General features: G+C 38.4%; 1 protein-coding gene across 1 annotated transcript; it reads left to right on the forward strand.

Moving 5' to 3' along the window:
- The first annotated feature begins 11,482 nt into the window (after positions 1 to 11,482).
- LOC102801240 (uncharacterized) lies at positions 11,483 to 14,983 on the forward strand. Its single transcript, XM_085505600.1, has one exon. The coding sequence runs from the start codon at positions 11,483 to 11,485 to the stop codon at positions 14,981 to 14,983; it is 3,501 nt and encodes a 1,166-aa protein (XP_085361726.1).
- The last annotated feature ends 1,268 nt before the right edge of the window (positions 14,984 to 16,251 follow it).

Genomic DNA, 16,251 nt, shown 5'->3' on the forward strand with positions numbered 1-16,251 from the left:
ACACGGCGTGTATAAAAGTGTTAATATGGTTTAGGCTTTAAACAATACTAGTACATTAGATATTACATATAGGTGTAGGAATGTGAACATTAAAGTAATGGGAAAGTTAACACGTATTGACATAGACAATTGAATGTAATTGTCATGTCATACGTGTATGCGGGTACCACATCAGATTGGTGACACTGTCCCTTCCAACGAAAAATGAAAATGTCCCCATTTTCGTAATATCAAATCATACGCTAGGAAAAAAATAACAGAAATATTGATAGAAAAATATTTATAAATACAAATAAACAAATCGAATCTTATTCAAATACAATATAGAAACGAAGATGCCATGGCAGTATACGCACAACAATAGAACAATCAAGTCATGGTCAGTACAATAGAAGGTGTCTTTCTTTCTAATTCTTATTTTGCTAATTCCCTTTGTTCAGGTAGATTAATTCTTACATCGTTAATCATGTCTTAACTATATTTCTTTGTGCTCCGTATGCTTAGTTTGTGTTATCTTAGAGAAAATAATTAAAAAAAACATGCCTCAGTGGTACAATATTTAATAGAACTAAAAAAAAAAGAAAGAAAAAAAAGCGAGTTAGGTTATCCAGGTAACCGAATGTGACTCACTTCCGTAGCAAACAAACAGTATTTACAAATCTCTGAGATATGCCTCTGAGCAGCGATGGCCTAGTCTGAATTCGACGTGGCATTTGTATTATTCAGTGTTTGTTGCCATAAAATAAAATTTAAAATAACGATATTTCTCAAATTTCAAACAAATTTAGCCTAGGATTTAAAATTCACTTCATTCGGTTCGTGTTTTCTATTGGTTGTAAAATACCATGGCAACTGGTTTTTGCATGTTCAAAACAAGAATCCTTATGTGGCTAACAATTACGTAAAGAAAAAAATCACAAATAAAATAGTAAAGTACATGTAATATAAAAACATAAAAACTCGACTTATTGACAATAAAATAACCAGAAAATGGATGTGTCGATGCCAAACATAAATACACACACAATGAACATCATATAATGTGCTCAACGTGTTATTCCTCTCCGAAAAAAAAACAAGACGGAGCATGTCAAATTAAGTGTGTCACAATTGTGGGCATAATACGTGGACTAACGAGATCAAACTTGTGCTCAGTATAATATTGCGTGAATCGAAATCCTGAATAAGTTGGTGCCAACATTATTTACACACACAATGAACATAATGAAATGTGCTCAACGAGATGTTCACCGCAAAACAAAACGGAGCATGTCAAATTAAATTTTGTTACAATCGGGTGCATAATTATACAGAAATCACTGTGCTCAACAAGAACAATTCGCAAAATCTTGGAGCATTCACAATAATTAATGTTTTATGGCTGACCTATATAGCAGAATGAGTCAGTGATATAAAAGACAGTCAATGCGAGTAGAAGAAAAAAAATAGATACCCAAAACCATACCTTGTGCAAATGATCTGAAAAGTGTAGTTGTGCTAGAATAGGAAAGTTGCGTCTAAAAAGAGTTTATATACAAAAGTTCATATGAGTCATTGAATGCGTTGTCAAAGTCTTCAGTTGAACTCACATCTGCGCGTTTCTGTACTTCTCAGTGGTTGAGCTTTTCTTGTGACATCGTTGTCATCAAGTTGTTTGGTTGGTTGGTTGCCTCCCGTGCAGTCACATATGGTTAGCTTTGGTTGCAGTATTTTACGGGTTGGCTTCGCTGAAGTTGTGTCGCTCTGGTTGTCACCAATCTGATGTGGTACCCGCATACACGTATGACATGACAATTGCATTCAATTGTCATGTCATACGTGTATGCGGGTACCACATCAGATTGGTGACAATTCGCAACAAAATAATGATAAACACACACACACACACACAGACATAGTTTATCGAAATAACTATCTAATTTCGAATGCTTTTCCAGGTCAAATCCGAGAAGTAAATAGAGGACTTGACAAGTGAATCCGAGTACATGTATTACTGATCTTCAAGTTATATACAGGGTTATTAGCGCGGGTACCATTCCTGTTCATTCAGAAATGGAAAATATATTATCATTCAAATTAAGATTAATTTCGTCATTATTATCTTTTCTGAAACAAACGACATGCCTATATGATGTATACAATATTCAATTACAGTCAGAGAAGGGGGGTCGCGCATTGAATCTTGGGTAACGCTAAAATAAATAACTACACACTACGCCGTAACCGTTCTTCGATGAAAGAATGAGTTACTACTACAAGTATCTCAAATCGTGTGTGCATTTGTATAGCTAGTTTTTTTTAACGGAAAGAATAATATATATATTTGTCTGCGAACAAAACATCATATTAAATTTACGTTTATAAATCACCACTATTTACTGGTTTATCGAAGTTTGCTGGTTAAAATATGTGTTTCCGATAAGTCGATATATGGACAACAAATTAGCGTATTTCGTCGGATCCAAAGTCTATGTCCCAACATAAAATGTTTTATAAAACAGACCTTAATGCATTACCGATTAAAGATAGTTATTTCATCGCAAAAAGAGACTAGTCTAAGATCCATAAAAACAAATAAAGAGCATTTAGTAAACATAAAGTCCATTTAATCACCCATTCTTCACCATCATCATTATTGGCCCAACATTGTACTCACTATTACCTTGATTGTCGCCATGTTTTCTATTGTGATCGATCGATTCGAGGTTTCACTGAAATGCCGCCCTCCGCGTCCTTGAGTTTCACCGGTGGATCCATTATTTCTCGTGTAGACTACAGTCGTTGTCTCGTTATCAACTACTAAAGTATTGTATTCTGCTCTACCTATTGTAATGTTCGTGTATTGTCTCATTTGCAGCATTGTATGTTCATTCGGCAACACCACACATATTTGGGGAAATTATATCCACCTCAGTAGCAGTACTAATCCCCCTAAGCTTTATCACAGTCATCTGGAAAATCGATCACAGAGTGTGATTGTCAATGTGCCATGTTCGACTAGTCCACAAGTTTCACCTTGAAACGTACGTCGAAGTGAAAGCAGTTGTTTTTGAAATTGTTCTTTCGGTAATAATTCGAAACGCAATGAATAATAAGACTTCGCAATTTTAATAAGCTACAACGAAGAAGAAGCAGGCGCTGTTATAAGGGTGATCAATCAACTTTCAAGTTTTCCCTGTGTTATTATTGCTTTAAACTACAATCGCCGTCTCAACATGTAGCATAATTATTACTAAAGAAATAATGGGCGTAAACAAGACTGTGCTGGCATGCGCCCCTCTTCTCGTCCATACGCCGTCATGTCACGTGTCTCCATGTGATTAAGTTATCTCTGGCAATCTGCCAAGTCATTGAACATGATCAATACATAGTGCCCTTGGTAAAAATGACCCAGTTCGATTCCTGGGTAATAATGAACCCATCACACAACGACAATGTTTGGCCGCCATTTTACAGTATAGCATGGTAGCTTTCCTTGGCTACTTTCCAATTCCCGTAAAATAGTCAGTACTTCAGCAACTAACATATTTACATTGTTTTCAAAACTGGTTTCAGACCGGACCTAACAAACTTGTGTGTAGAAACGGAAAACCATACATTGAAGCGAGAAGTGTCATTGTGCTTCTTGACGGCAAAACCAAAAGTGCGTCGGTCCATTGTTGTAACTCCTTGGGCGAGTTGTTGACTACACCATTATTATCACCGACATGCATTTTACTACTCTATACGAAAGGTGTGCTTTTGTACATTGAGTGGAGTTTGAATTGAATCACTCAGGGATAGCAGTCTCGAATTGAAGCAATTAATCGGTAAAATGTATTACAATTGTAGTGCGCTGGCCATTTCAAGTATCGTAAAGGCGTTGTTGATCACGAAACTTTAAGGGTTTAAGTAATTGGCGTTTATTCAACTGAGAGTGCTGTAAAATGTGAACTTAAATCAGATTTAATTTACTGCAGTTTTTTCAGGAGCAAGGGGTTGGTGAAATTCATCACAACGCCCCCATTGACGGTTTCGGTAAATGAGTGGGTGAGTATGAATGTGTGAGTATGAATGTTCATCACATGAGAGAACTACCTTAAATTTAACATTTTTTTCATTTCAAGGAATGTCAAACTGTTTTACTGAAAATTATTTACGAATAACCGTAATTATATTTATGAATGAAACTTCGGCGAAAACCAATCGATTTTTAAATTACGGATTAGAAATCTAGAGAGCATACGTAACCTGTAGAATCCACCCCAAAAATATGAATATATGATATCTTGTACAATGAAGCCCTGCATGCATTTCTGTACTACCTTTGTCAATGTGTCATTCAGCTTTCTTCAGTTTCTTTATTTCGAGGCAAAGTTCGAAAAAAGGTATAACATAAGTGGGCCAGGTGTGTCGTGTACATCCGTTTTGTTTCTGCCCATCTGTTCATCGGTTCATAGTTCATCTACACACAGTCAGCATTATATACTAGTACATAAACATAGACACGCATCAGCAACATAGGATTGGTATCCTCCAACCACAGTCACTCTACTCCTAGTAGAGTGACTGTGCTCCAACAATTGTTGACATCGACTATAAAAACTATAATCAGTAAACCAATTGTATTTTATGCTAATGGAACCGACAACATTTGTATTGAGTTTACATCTTTACAGTTGTATTCCCATGTAAGGTCTAATTGTAACAGATTACTTATAAACCGGCATTGTATTAGCTACATAATTGTATTGCGTGTACCATTGTGCCAGGTCAGTGTCATAAAACAATGTAGTAGCTTGTAATCTGCTATTGTATCATTTAAGTTGAGATGTAGCCAAGATTCAACATCTAAATTTGAAGAGTTCGACTAAACTATTGAAAAGTGTGGCAATGGCTTGGTCTCGAAACCAAAACATAAATCACAGTAGGTAAAGGTCCTAACCACCAAAATCTACGGCAAACCCATTTACAGATCTGGGATAGAATATAAATCACAAAACTGACAATGAAAAAGAATAATAAAAATACAAAGAGAACAAAAATCTACAAGCACAAGTTAAAATATAATTTGATTTTGAAATTCCTAATTAAAGAAACGTTATCGATATTGCAGCTAAAAATGGATCATTAAAAAGACAAGAGCTGAAATGGTTGACACGCAAAGATGTAAATCAGTGTACATGGTATCAACCAGAGTTGCCAGAGGAAACACAATCTGCGAAAGCTACAGTGTTCGTGGTTGTTGATCGGCTGAGCAATAGAAATATTAATACTAAACACGACTATACAATTTAGGAAAAACTTCAAATATCTTTGCGAAAATTGGTAAAGAGAATTTGGGCGACAATTCCCAGCATTCAGTGGAAATAAAAAATGGAGCAATGTTAGCACACTTGAACTGAGTAGGGGACTGACCAAGATGAAATAACAATTCAAATATGATTAATGTCAATAAAATAAATTCATATCAACGTGAATGTGACTTAATACTAAACACGTGGCACCTTCGTGTAAATTACTCGACTCTTACCGAAACTGTTAGTTTATATCTGTAAAACCTACTCATAGTGTTTTGAATACATGCTGACATGGTGTATGGAGCATGTCCACAAGCTCAGATTAAGTGAAATATAGAATATGCGTGATACAAGTATAATCGACGATTTCAAAGTTCTTTGAATAAAAGAAAGTTTATTCTATTTCCACCGTATGGGGCAACATTTGTAATTTCAATATTGACTGGTATATCAATGCCCGGGTAAAATTCTATGTCACATTTGCTTCGCATATTGTTGAATAATATAGCTCTGTGCAAAATCCAATCGAATGGACGAATTTGAGCGATGAAGTTGTGAATCAGTTACTAAAGTAATTCACCTACGAATAGCCGCCGTATTGATTTTTGACCCCATTGTACGCGCGAATGACGTATTTTCAGTCCCCTCAGGCTACAATGAGAGAGTAAACTTTTGGTGGCAAAAACAAGTCTCGTGTCTGACTCCCTCTCAACAATATCGTTGCTTCTGACGTCTATTCAGACAGATACAATATATACATTTGCCCGTTGTGGTAATTTTTGCCAGATTGCAGTCACTCCCGGGAGCAATTACTATAGCAGCATGAATTGTCCCATAGAGCTAGTGAACGCCGCCCTCTCTGGTGATACTACGTTTTATCTCTACCTTTCGAATAGGTTGTAATATATACATGTACTGGCCATTTATGAACTACAAGCTTAACCTCAGATAAACCTGCTAATGAACGTTGCACTGCACGTAAGTTAATTACACGTTGTGAACAAAAACTCGCAACAGCATAATTCGTGATACTATATGTCATATTGCTCAAGAACATTTTTGCGCAGTTTTAGACCTAGATTCATTCATATCATGCAAATATTGAATCATTAAAATTATAGAAATTTTCAGACTGTGGCTCAAAACATATCGCAGTTGAAGTCTTGAAGTCAATACCATGTTAACACTTTGATTATTTCAGCGCGCGTACCATAAATGAAAAGAAAGAATAATTTAAGAAGACAATTGAGGGCCTGATTTCGACACAATGTTGTGCCCTGATGCGTTTACACATTCAGAGTCATTTCAGGGACCAATCCTATCAAAGTTCAACCCCGAGGATTTATTACCTGGCTGGAGTCGGCTTGAGCCGAACGCATATACACAGTCATTTTTGCTGGCTCGAGCCGTGGGGCTTCGATAAAGTGCTGTCGTGTAAACGTAACAATTGAAATATTTCGTTTTATTGAAAAAAAAAAACACACACTCTAAAACGAACAAGAGACTGCATGCAAGTCTACGGTACTGCTTATTGCGTTCAATTATATACTACCTATATCTAAACTGCACGCCTTGAACAGCACAAATATTCTCATACACGTCACTCTAATATAGCACCTAACATAGTTGTGCATGGGTATGGCCATAAATGATTGAATCGACTGTGGACCCCTTCTGAATCAAGTCATAACTCTTAAGTCCCCTAAGGGACTGTAACATTGAATTTACTATAGCGTGAACATGTGACTGTGGCTGTATTTGAACAAGTGGATCTAATCACACAGCCTGGTGATTAGCCCTCGACGTCAGAAAGGCATCCGACCTCACTGTGCTGGGTTTGGAGCACCGCGGAGGGCGCAGTTCACGCGACCTCGTCAGGTTACCTGGTATTCAGACTCAGGAATGAGTCAGGTTACCAAGAAAACATGTTCTGTACGGCATACGAGTATGGCCGTGGCGTATTGGTATACATGTATTACATTCAAAACTTTTTTTTACAATCGTAATAAATTCCAGCGTCCGTTTCGATTAACCTCACCCTATAAGTTAGGAACTGGGGTGAATGAATTAACAATACAACAATTACGGTGATACCGAAACAAGGAAATCGACACTTACGGGTTTCATGCTCACCATATTCTCTAAAAATAAAGTACACACACGTTGTGTTTCTGAATACATGCAATGTGTGAACTGGCAAGTATTTTTAAGGTTATTTCATATGAAAATTTCCGCAAACAACTTTTCCAAGGGGGATTTTGAATATAACACAATCTAAATCTCACTTGAAGCAAATAAACGTTCGTTTTTGTTAAATTTATTTATTATTAAATTTATTTCCTTTATTGAGCAACATTAAATATTCTATTTGTGGTGGTGTACATGCTTCATCCAAATAGGGAGGGAGTCCAGAATGGGAACAGCCCACGTGCCTTTATAAGGAAAACGTGAAAACTCGATGGATTATTTACGTTTTTACATGAAATATTAGGTTGTGAGGGCTTCTGGGTCCACAAATATACACTGAATGAACCAACAATCATGCGTTAGAGACATACCTATGCAGAATTTGATTTGCCAGTACTTATAATTCACTTTAACACATTGGTTTACCTCTTTAGCTAACTAGAGCTAACTTAACTTGTCATTGTGCCTGCAAGAAATTGATGATGAACATCATTTTTTACTAAAATGCACTGCATGGGACACAATCAGGAAAAAGTATCTCCCAAATGAGACACAACCCCCACATTTGAATACTCTAGTACAACTATTAAGTTCCTCTAAAAGCCAAATCATTAACTCGTTAGCTCTATTTATTTATAAATGTTTTTTTAATCAAAGATCAAATGAGAATAACATAATAAGCTTGTATGTATATATATATCAATATCCCCATCACATTATTATATAGTGCTTATATTATCTATTGACACACTCTTCATCTATATTTCCATACATATTTTGTAATGTAAATTTATTTCTTGTCAATACTTAATTTGTATGATTGTAATGGGCCGGAGGCCATTATACAATTAATACAATTATTATATAGCTAACTTAACTTATAACAGACTTTCAAAACGTACACAAAATGGCCAAAACGGCACGTTTAATACGGCTTTAAAAAAGAGTTGTAAGCAGAAATTTGCATATGTTCGTTGTCATCGTTGATGATGTATAATGTTTATGAATTGTCAGAAAGTCACCGATTTTTAATCAAACATTTGAGTTTCCAGAGCGTTTTGTTTTATATTGATTGTGCCATAGACCATCTATGGGTATATGATTGTGCCAAGTTACCATAGTAATATGTTTCACTACATATACGATATAAAGGATATGAGACAACATTGCAACACAAATACAATATGTTGCAATGACATATAGATTAGATTCCATTTTACTGAACATAAACAATTGTCAATAGATGGTTTCAAAAGGCCAAGAACTCTAGTTGAAGATAAACTTTTCAAAAATATTGAATCCAGAAAGTGACCTACCGGGGTTGCCGATGTTATTTACAAACCAACACGCTCGTTTATCATGAAACTTTGACAATTCTTGCGATGATATCTGATAACATTCTATTTACGATATTAACGGAATTGTCTTTTTTGTCGTATGTTAATATCAGTATGAGTTATTATCATATACCTCGTATTGCCCGGCCTCGTAACGCTTTGGGAATCCCGATGCGCGAGCCGTGTAATAATTTTCCATATCACGCCCGGGCCCCGTATACCATAATTGGTAAACGCGTCTATTTCCTGGAACTACCTTCTGTTTACAAACAACGCGCGTAATTTGAGATTATCGTCTGCGCGTCGATAATGGCTGACGATACTAATAATTCAGTGGATGGGAAATATACCGAAAGACCAGTTAGACTCATTATTATCCTGACGAAATCCGGCATTCCACCACAACCAATCATAAAGATAACTGGTCACAAAAACGTGTCAAGTATACAACACTACGACACTGTCTCCACGGAAGATCATTGGCGCATTTCAGATATTCTTAGTTGAGCTACGCCCGAATCTAGAACTGTAAACCAAACTGCTTCTTGTCAAGCAATTGTTTCTCGTTCACCGACTACAGTTTTTAACAACTGTGAAATCAACGTGTCTCTATCTGCGGCTACAACATCAGCTCAAAGAAAACGTCCGTTTGTTGTGTATTATTCGGACGGTCAGTAAATGTCCAACTTAGCTGGACTGTAGTGTTCATGCTTAAGAAATAAAGTTTATAACAAGAGAACTGGTGATGGTTGTAGAACCATAACTGCCTCAGCTCAAAGATTGTTATGTAATACAGGGGAATGTGAAGGGAAATGTATTGTAGTATTACCTCTGTGTAATTTACAATATATCTGCATTAACCTTCACTGTGAAGGACAATATGGGAGTTGCCCTAAATGACTGGTAAAAGCAAAATTCTGCGAAATAGTAGTTAGAATTTCCAGATACACATTGTAAGATATCAAAATATGGATGATAAACAGCAAGTGATATTTCCAGAGATGTAGTTGGAATTGAAGCAAAGGAGTGACCTATTAATCCATGAAACAAACTCACACATATCCGTACATACCATCCTTATTGTGTGGGGGTAAAGCTGTCATGCACACAATCGGAAAAATATGTTATTACTGTAAATAATTATGAACAATAAAAACTGAAAATAAAAACTATGAACAATTAATAAGGAAAATATGTGATTTGCTATGCAGTTTCCAGAAAATTATTACAAGTCCCAGAAGTGCATACGAGTCGTCAAAACGTACAGTTTGGTGACAGAACCCAAATGAGAAGTCTGGAGTCACGGCGAATACTTCTAGCGAGTCACCCCTCTAAAAACGTCATTACTGTGCCAATGACATTGAAATTTGCTCTTCCATCTTCAAATAATCAAAATAAACTTGATACCCTAGCGAAGCATGTCTATTGTTTCACAACGACTGTCCCAGGAGATTTTCGTCTTCTCAATTTCTCAAGATAAACGTCCCAGGGTTGTTTTGTGTACTTGAAGGACATGTCTATTGGCAGCATTTCTTGTATTAATTTCCATTGCACAAAAAAAGAAGAAGCAAATACTGTTACTGAAGCACGGAATTTGCATGAATTTTTCTCCCCGGCCATTCACGCAAACTGCAAACGAAGTCTTTTACCTCATCCATAGTTGTTGACACTTTGCAACCGCCTTGATGGATGTATTGTGACGTATTTTGATCCCGGATTCTGACCTTGCGTTCCGACTACATATACTGCCCTTTCCTACCAGTTCAATTGCCTTTCATTATTACATCCACATGTCATGATATTTAATATTTAAAACCAACCTTTATTTCACAGTCACTCTAGCTTTCACTTTTCTAAAATTACTTTACTGATCAAAAGACTTTTCCCTCCTATCATGCAATCTCCCATAGTACTTCCGCAGACACAGCGGCGATCGCCAACATATCTACAAATAACCTCGCTTTCAGGAGCTGAGAAATGAGTTCGTATTTATTACCGTTAAAATATTGTTATAAATTTACGTTCATTTGCCGTTTCATTAAAACTTGATTTGTGGATATATTTGGCGACGTTCGTTTGTGTATTGTGTGAGAGTTGTAAAAAGGCCAGTATCGACGAAACCCGGATCGTACGGCTTACGCTGTCGGAGAAAGTTACTCCGAGTTATATGAAATTCAAGGACAAGCGACTCCACACCCGTTTCATGTAGTACCAGCTGTGATACTAATAGTTTATATATCAGCCTTTTATATTAGCCAGCCGGATTCTTAAAGTAAATCCTCTTGTTAATTACGTGTGTTTAATTAGTCTTGTTACCATGGTATTTATAGAGCCAATCACGACATAGTATTTTCATAGACATGGCCAATCACTGATCGTAAGTTTGTCCTTCAAGCTTTCCCGCCTTTTTTCACTCTGTTTTTGTGGGCTATGTTTCCTATGACGTTCGATTTAAGGGTATATAATAATGAAACACACGCTTCTCGATATGTATTTCTTTAGTTTGTAACTCGTTACTATGTTCCAGCATTCGCTGTTGAATAAACCATTAGTTTATTAGTTTCTTAGACGAATTGCTGTCTCCGTGTCTGACATTTGTATACCCCCGCTCAAGGAGTCCGGTTTTTAACTGCATTCCCCCACATTTCTGGTTGCCGAGACCAGGATATCACCGAGAAAATGCCAGACACACAAGCTGAAGAAAGCATCACCAGGCTGAAGTTGACTCGCCGTGGTCAACGAGCGCACATGACGAAACTTTTCACCCGAGCTGAGGAGGTCATCGACAAATACTCCGAAGAAGCTGACAAAACAACAGCATACAACTTACTCGTGGCACTCAACAAGCAGCTCTCTGATAAGTATCACGCACACAACGCAACTGAAGAGAAGATACTCAACCTCACCGACGAGGCAAACTACGATACAGTGAGTGAAGCGTCATGCGATTACCAGTCCGAGATCTACGAAAGAAATCATCGGATCACCACTTTCATAGAAAACTATCGTCCCAACACCGGTAGCAACAATGGAGCATCCGGTATCGATCATACACCCCGTGGGAGATCTAAGAATACGATTGCTTTGCCGAAGTTACAACTACAAACATTTGATGGTAACACGCTAGAATGGGTGAGTTTCTTTGACTTGTTTAAATCGTCCATTCACGAAGACACCAGTCTCGACAATATTCAAAAGTTCACATATCTACGAAGTTTGTTAACTGGCAAGGCAAGTCATACTATATCGGGTTTAGCCCTCACCGAGGCCAACTATAAACATGCCGTGGACTTACTGGTCGCTAGATATGGACAAAAACATTTATTGATCGACGCCCATATGACCGCATTGTGGCAGTTGCGACAACCATGCAACGATATCATTAGTTTGAGACATTTCTACGATTCTATTGAGAGTAATGTTCGAGGCCTTCAATCATTGGGTAAGAATGAATCCACATATGGGGAACTACTCGTACCGATGATAAGGGATAAGTTGCCTGCAAACATCCGCCAACAAATAGCTCGGGATCGTGGGGATGTTGCGTGGAATTTACCCGATTTGCGTAAAGCTATACTACGAGAGATAAACGTTCTTCAAGCCGGATGTTCACTGGAAGAACTATCTATAGTGAATGCGCCGAATCCACCAGAGATCACAGCCGCTTTTCACACTCACGTCTCAACGGGCCAAACATCGAAATCACAACAAGAGCCACGACATACACGAAAAGTTTGCCCATTCTGCAAAGGTGCACATCACGCCGCTGAATGTCGAGTCATCAACGATACGCGTCAACGCTTGGACATTATTCGCAAAAACAGACAATGTTTTAACTGTTTTGGAAAACACAGGGTAGCTGACTGCAAATCTCGATACACTTGTCGAATTTGCAAAAGAAAACACCACACGAGTCTTCATTTTGAAGAATCCGCGTCAACTTCGAGTCCCGCTCCGAGTCAAACAAAGAAATCACAAACCGCGGATGCCACCACGGAAGTTATTACTGTGAATTTTACCAAAGTGTCGCCACTTCCGGATAAGATCTATTTCAATAATGACCGTTGTCAAGACCAATATCCGGACACTTTAGCAACTAAACCTAAGAATGCGGGGCCGGTTTTATTGAAAACTGCCATAGTTCCTATTTCTGTGAGGAACGACCAACCCATTAATGCTGTCGTAATGTTCGACGAGGGAGCCAATGCTACGTTCATTTCTGCGAAATTCGCTCGTGAACTTTCTGTCACAGTTACTAAGAAGGAAAATATTAACCTTGCGACATTTGGTGACAATGCTACTGAACAAAGAGAAGTAGAATACACTGACATTATCGCCCACGAATTGGATGGTAATATGTCTACTATCAATGCCATGATTGCTCCTGTCATCACAACCAGAGTCGCGGATCAAATATCTGCGAAAGTACGCAATGCTGAACACTTGCAGGGTTTAAAGTTAGCCCACCCGATGACAACCACACGTCGTATGGATATCGACTTACTCATTGGAACCGACCAATACTGGAATTACGTAGGGGATCACACCGTGCGTGGTCAACTTGGACCTATAGCCGTCTCATCGAAATTCGGATATTTGCTCTCTGGACCAATCGGACAATATAGAAACAACCCCGATTTCAAAGTCAACATGATGCACGCCGAGGCGACACCAACCGAAACGGAACCTCCGATCCATAACCTATGGGATTTAGAAGCCATTGGAATCACTAATCCAGAAATCGACAAAACGCAGTTGACATTCGAGTCTTACTGTAAAACACATTTAAAAGTCGAAAATGGAAAATATACCGCAAAGTTACCGTGGAAGGAAGACCACGAACCTTTACCCACTAACTTGAATATTACTGTTAAGCGGACACGTGCTATGATCCGCCGACTCGCGCCGGATGTTATTAAGAAATACGATGACATTTTAACAGACCAAAGACGTCGTGATTTCATCGAAGAGGTCGATGAAGATGACCCGCTAATCGGACATTATATACCTCACCATGGTGTGAAGAAAGATTCCGTGACAACACCGATACGAGTTGTTTACGACTGTTCATGTAAACAAGGTGCAGACTACCCCAGTTTGAATGAATGTCTTCAAGCTGGACCATCGCTCATTAACGACTTGCCGGCCATTTTATTGAGGTTTCGTGGCAACCGGATTGCTTTAACAAGTGACATTGAAAAGGCCTTCTTAAACGTGAGGCTCGATATAGACGACAGGAAATTTACTAAGTTTTTATGGTTAACCGACGTTAATGACCCGAATTCCGATTTCAAAGTATATCGCTTCAAGACTGTACTATTTGGAGCCGTTTGCTCGCCTTTTATTCTTAATTCGGTAATTAAGACACATCTCGAGAACAATAACAATATACCTACCGCGCTGAACATGAGTAATAATATTTATGTTGATGATGTTATTGATGGCACTGACACAGAAGAAAGCGCAGTCACGTACTTCAAGGAAGCCAATAAGTTAATGGATTCCGGCGGTTTTAAATTACGTGCATGGTCCTCAAACAGTCAACAAATTATGGATCTCGCCGAAAAGGATAACATACATAAGCCATCTAAGAATGTATCTATTCTAGGAATACGGTGGAAAATCGACGGAGATGTGCTGACATACAATAAGGCGGTTAAACCAATATTAACAGAACTCGTCACAAAACGAGATGTGGTGAGCTACGCATCGTCACTATATGATCCAATAGGATATTTATCACCTGTGCTCATCAAAGCTAGGCTTTTTATACAGCTTTTATGGAAATTAGGTTTCTCCTGGGATGAGCCACTTACCACCAAACTTACCACACAATGGATCAAAATAGCAGAGAATATGAGAGAAACACGGAACATTACTGTGAAACGTCAATATTTCACAGAAAATGATCCACAATCTAAAGTTGATGTTCACGCCTTTGCCGACGCGAGCTCTGTGGGATATGGAGCGATTGTTTACATAACAAACCAGCGTGAAACTGCCTTTGTGACGGCGAAGACCCGCGTCGCCCCCATGACTGAAACCACACTTCCAAGATTGGAATTAATGGCCGCTTTAATTGCATCCAGAATTACTAAATTTGTCATCACAGCACTGTCAGGCAAATTCAACATTAACAATTGTTACTTGTGGTCTGACAGCCAAATTGTACTTCATTGATTAAACAGTGATAAGAAGTTACCTATATTCGTACGAAATCGTGTTAAGGAGATCAACGAATTCTCACATATCTACAAATATGTGCCGACATTGGATAACCCTGCTGACTTACTAACACGGGGAATTACATGTGCTGAATTGATCAACTCCAATATATGGTGGAATGGGCCATTATGGTTGAACACTCCTAATGAGTGACCCACTTGTGAAATGTTCGATATCACAATATTACATGCAGTGCTCGAGAGAGAAAACCGTGACTTACTGAGTGATTCTGCGTTCACTGAAACCGAAACTAACATTTCCCGCCAACGAGAAATAGTTATGGATAATGACTATAATAAGGAAATCGAATCTCAAGAAATCGGTTTACACACAGTTATTGACATTTCCAGGTACAGCTCAATCGACAAATTACTACGTGTAACCGCATACGTAATGCGATTCATTTTCCGCGTAAAGAAGGCTGACACAATTAACACTGGATTAATAACTGCCGATGAGTTAAAACGAGCCGAACACGTGTGGATTTTAAACGTTCAACAACAGGAATTCAGAGATACAATTCATGAATTGAAAACAAAACACACCAAACTAGGACCTATTGTACAACAACTCGGTCTATTTATAGACGAAGAAGACGTCCTTCGATGCGGAAGTCGGATCCATAACGCACCCATTGAATTTGTAACAAAATTTCCGACATTACTACCTTCTAATCACGAACTGACTAAGTTAATCGTTTTGAAGGGTGAAAACAATTCTTCGTCGCTCGTTACCGCTTCTTCGCCTACTTTGCCCGGGCGGCATCCGCTAAACCAACTTTAAAACCCCGCATGCGCGGAACGCCTCTTTATCAACGCTCGAGCTAAACCAACGCTCGCTACCGTTAAACCAACGCTGAAGTAACGCCGGCTTCAGCGGTGCACCTCTACGCCCGTGTTTTCGATTTTTTCCTCATTTTGCGCGTGCGCGGTGACAAGCGTTGTCTAAATTCCGCCCCTCTCCCTACCGTTGAAGGAACGCTCCAACAAAGTGCGGGCGGTGTGGCCGGGCCTTTACCGACGAATTCGACAATGAACTTCCTGATTTTAAAAGTACCCAAGTGTGCCCAAGATAAACTTAATATTGCTTTCAACGCGGTGTAATAAATATAACTAGTATATAGAGTTAAATGGAATGGTACATTTGCTATAGATATCACTGTTATTGGCCTCGAATTTGAGGTGAAATCTGGGTACAGTGACCGTGACTGAAAAAATGTACAA

The sequence above is a fragment of the Saccoglossus kowalevskii genome, chromosome 11 (assembly GCF_978046115.1).
Source record: "Saccoglossus kowalevskii chromosome 11, keSacKowa6.1, whole genome shotgun sequence".
NCBI classification, from domain to species: domain Eukaryota; kingdom Metazoa; phylum Hemichordata; class Enteropneusta; family Harrimaniidae; genus Saccoglossus; species Saccoglossus kowalevskii.

Bases quoted from the DNA above. Each gene is read 5' to 3' on its own strand.
- LOC102801240 (XM_085505600.1), top strand. From the start codon at position 11,483: ATGCCAGACACACAAGCTGAAGAAAGCATCACCAGGCTGAAGTTGACT.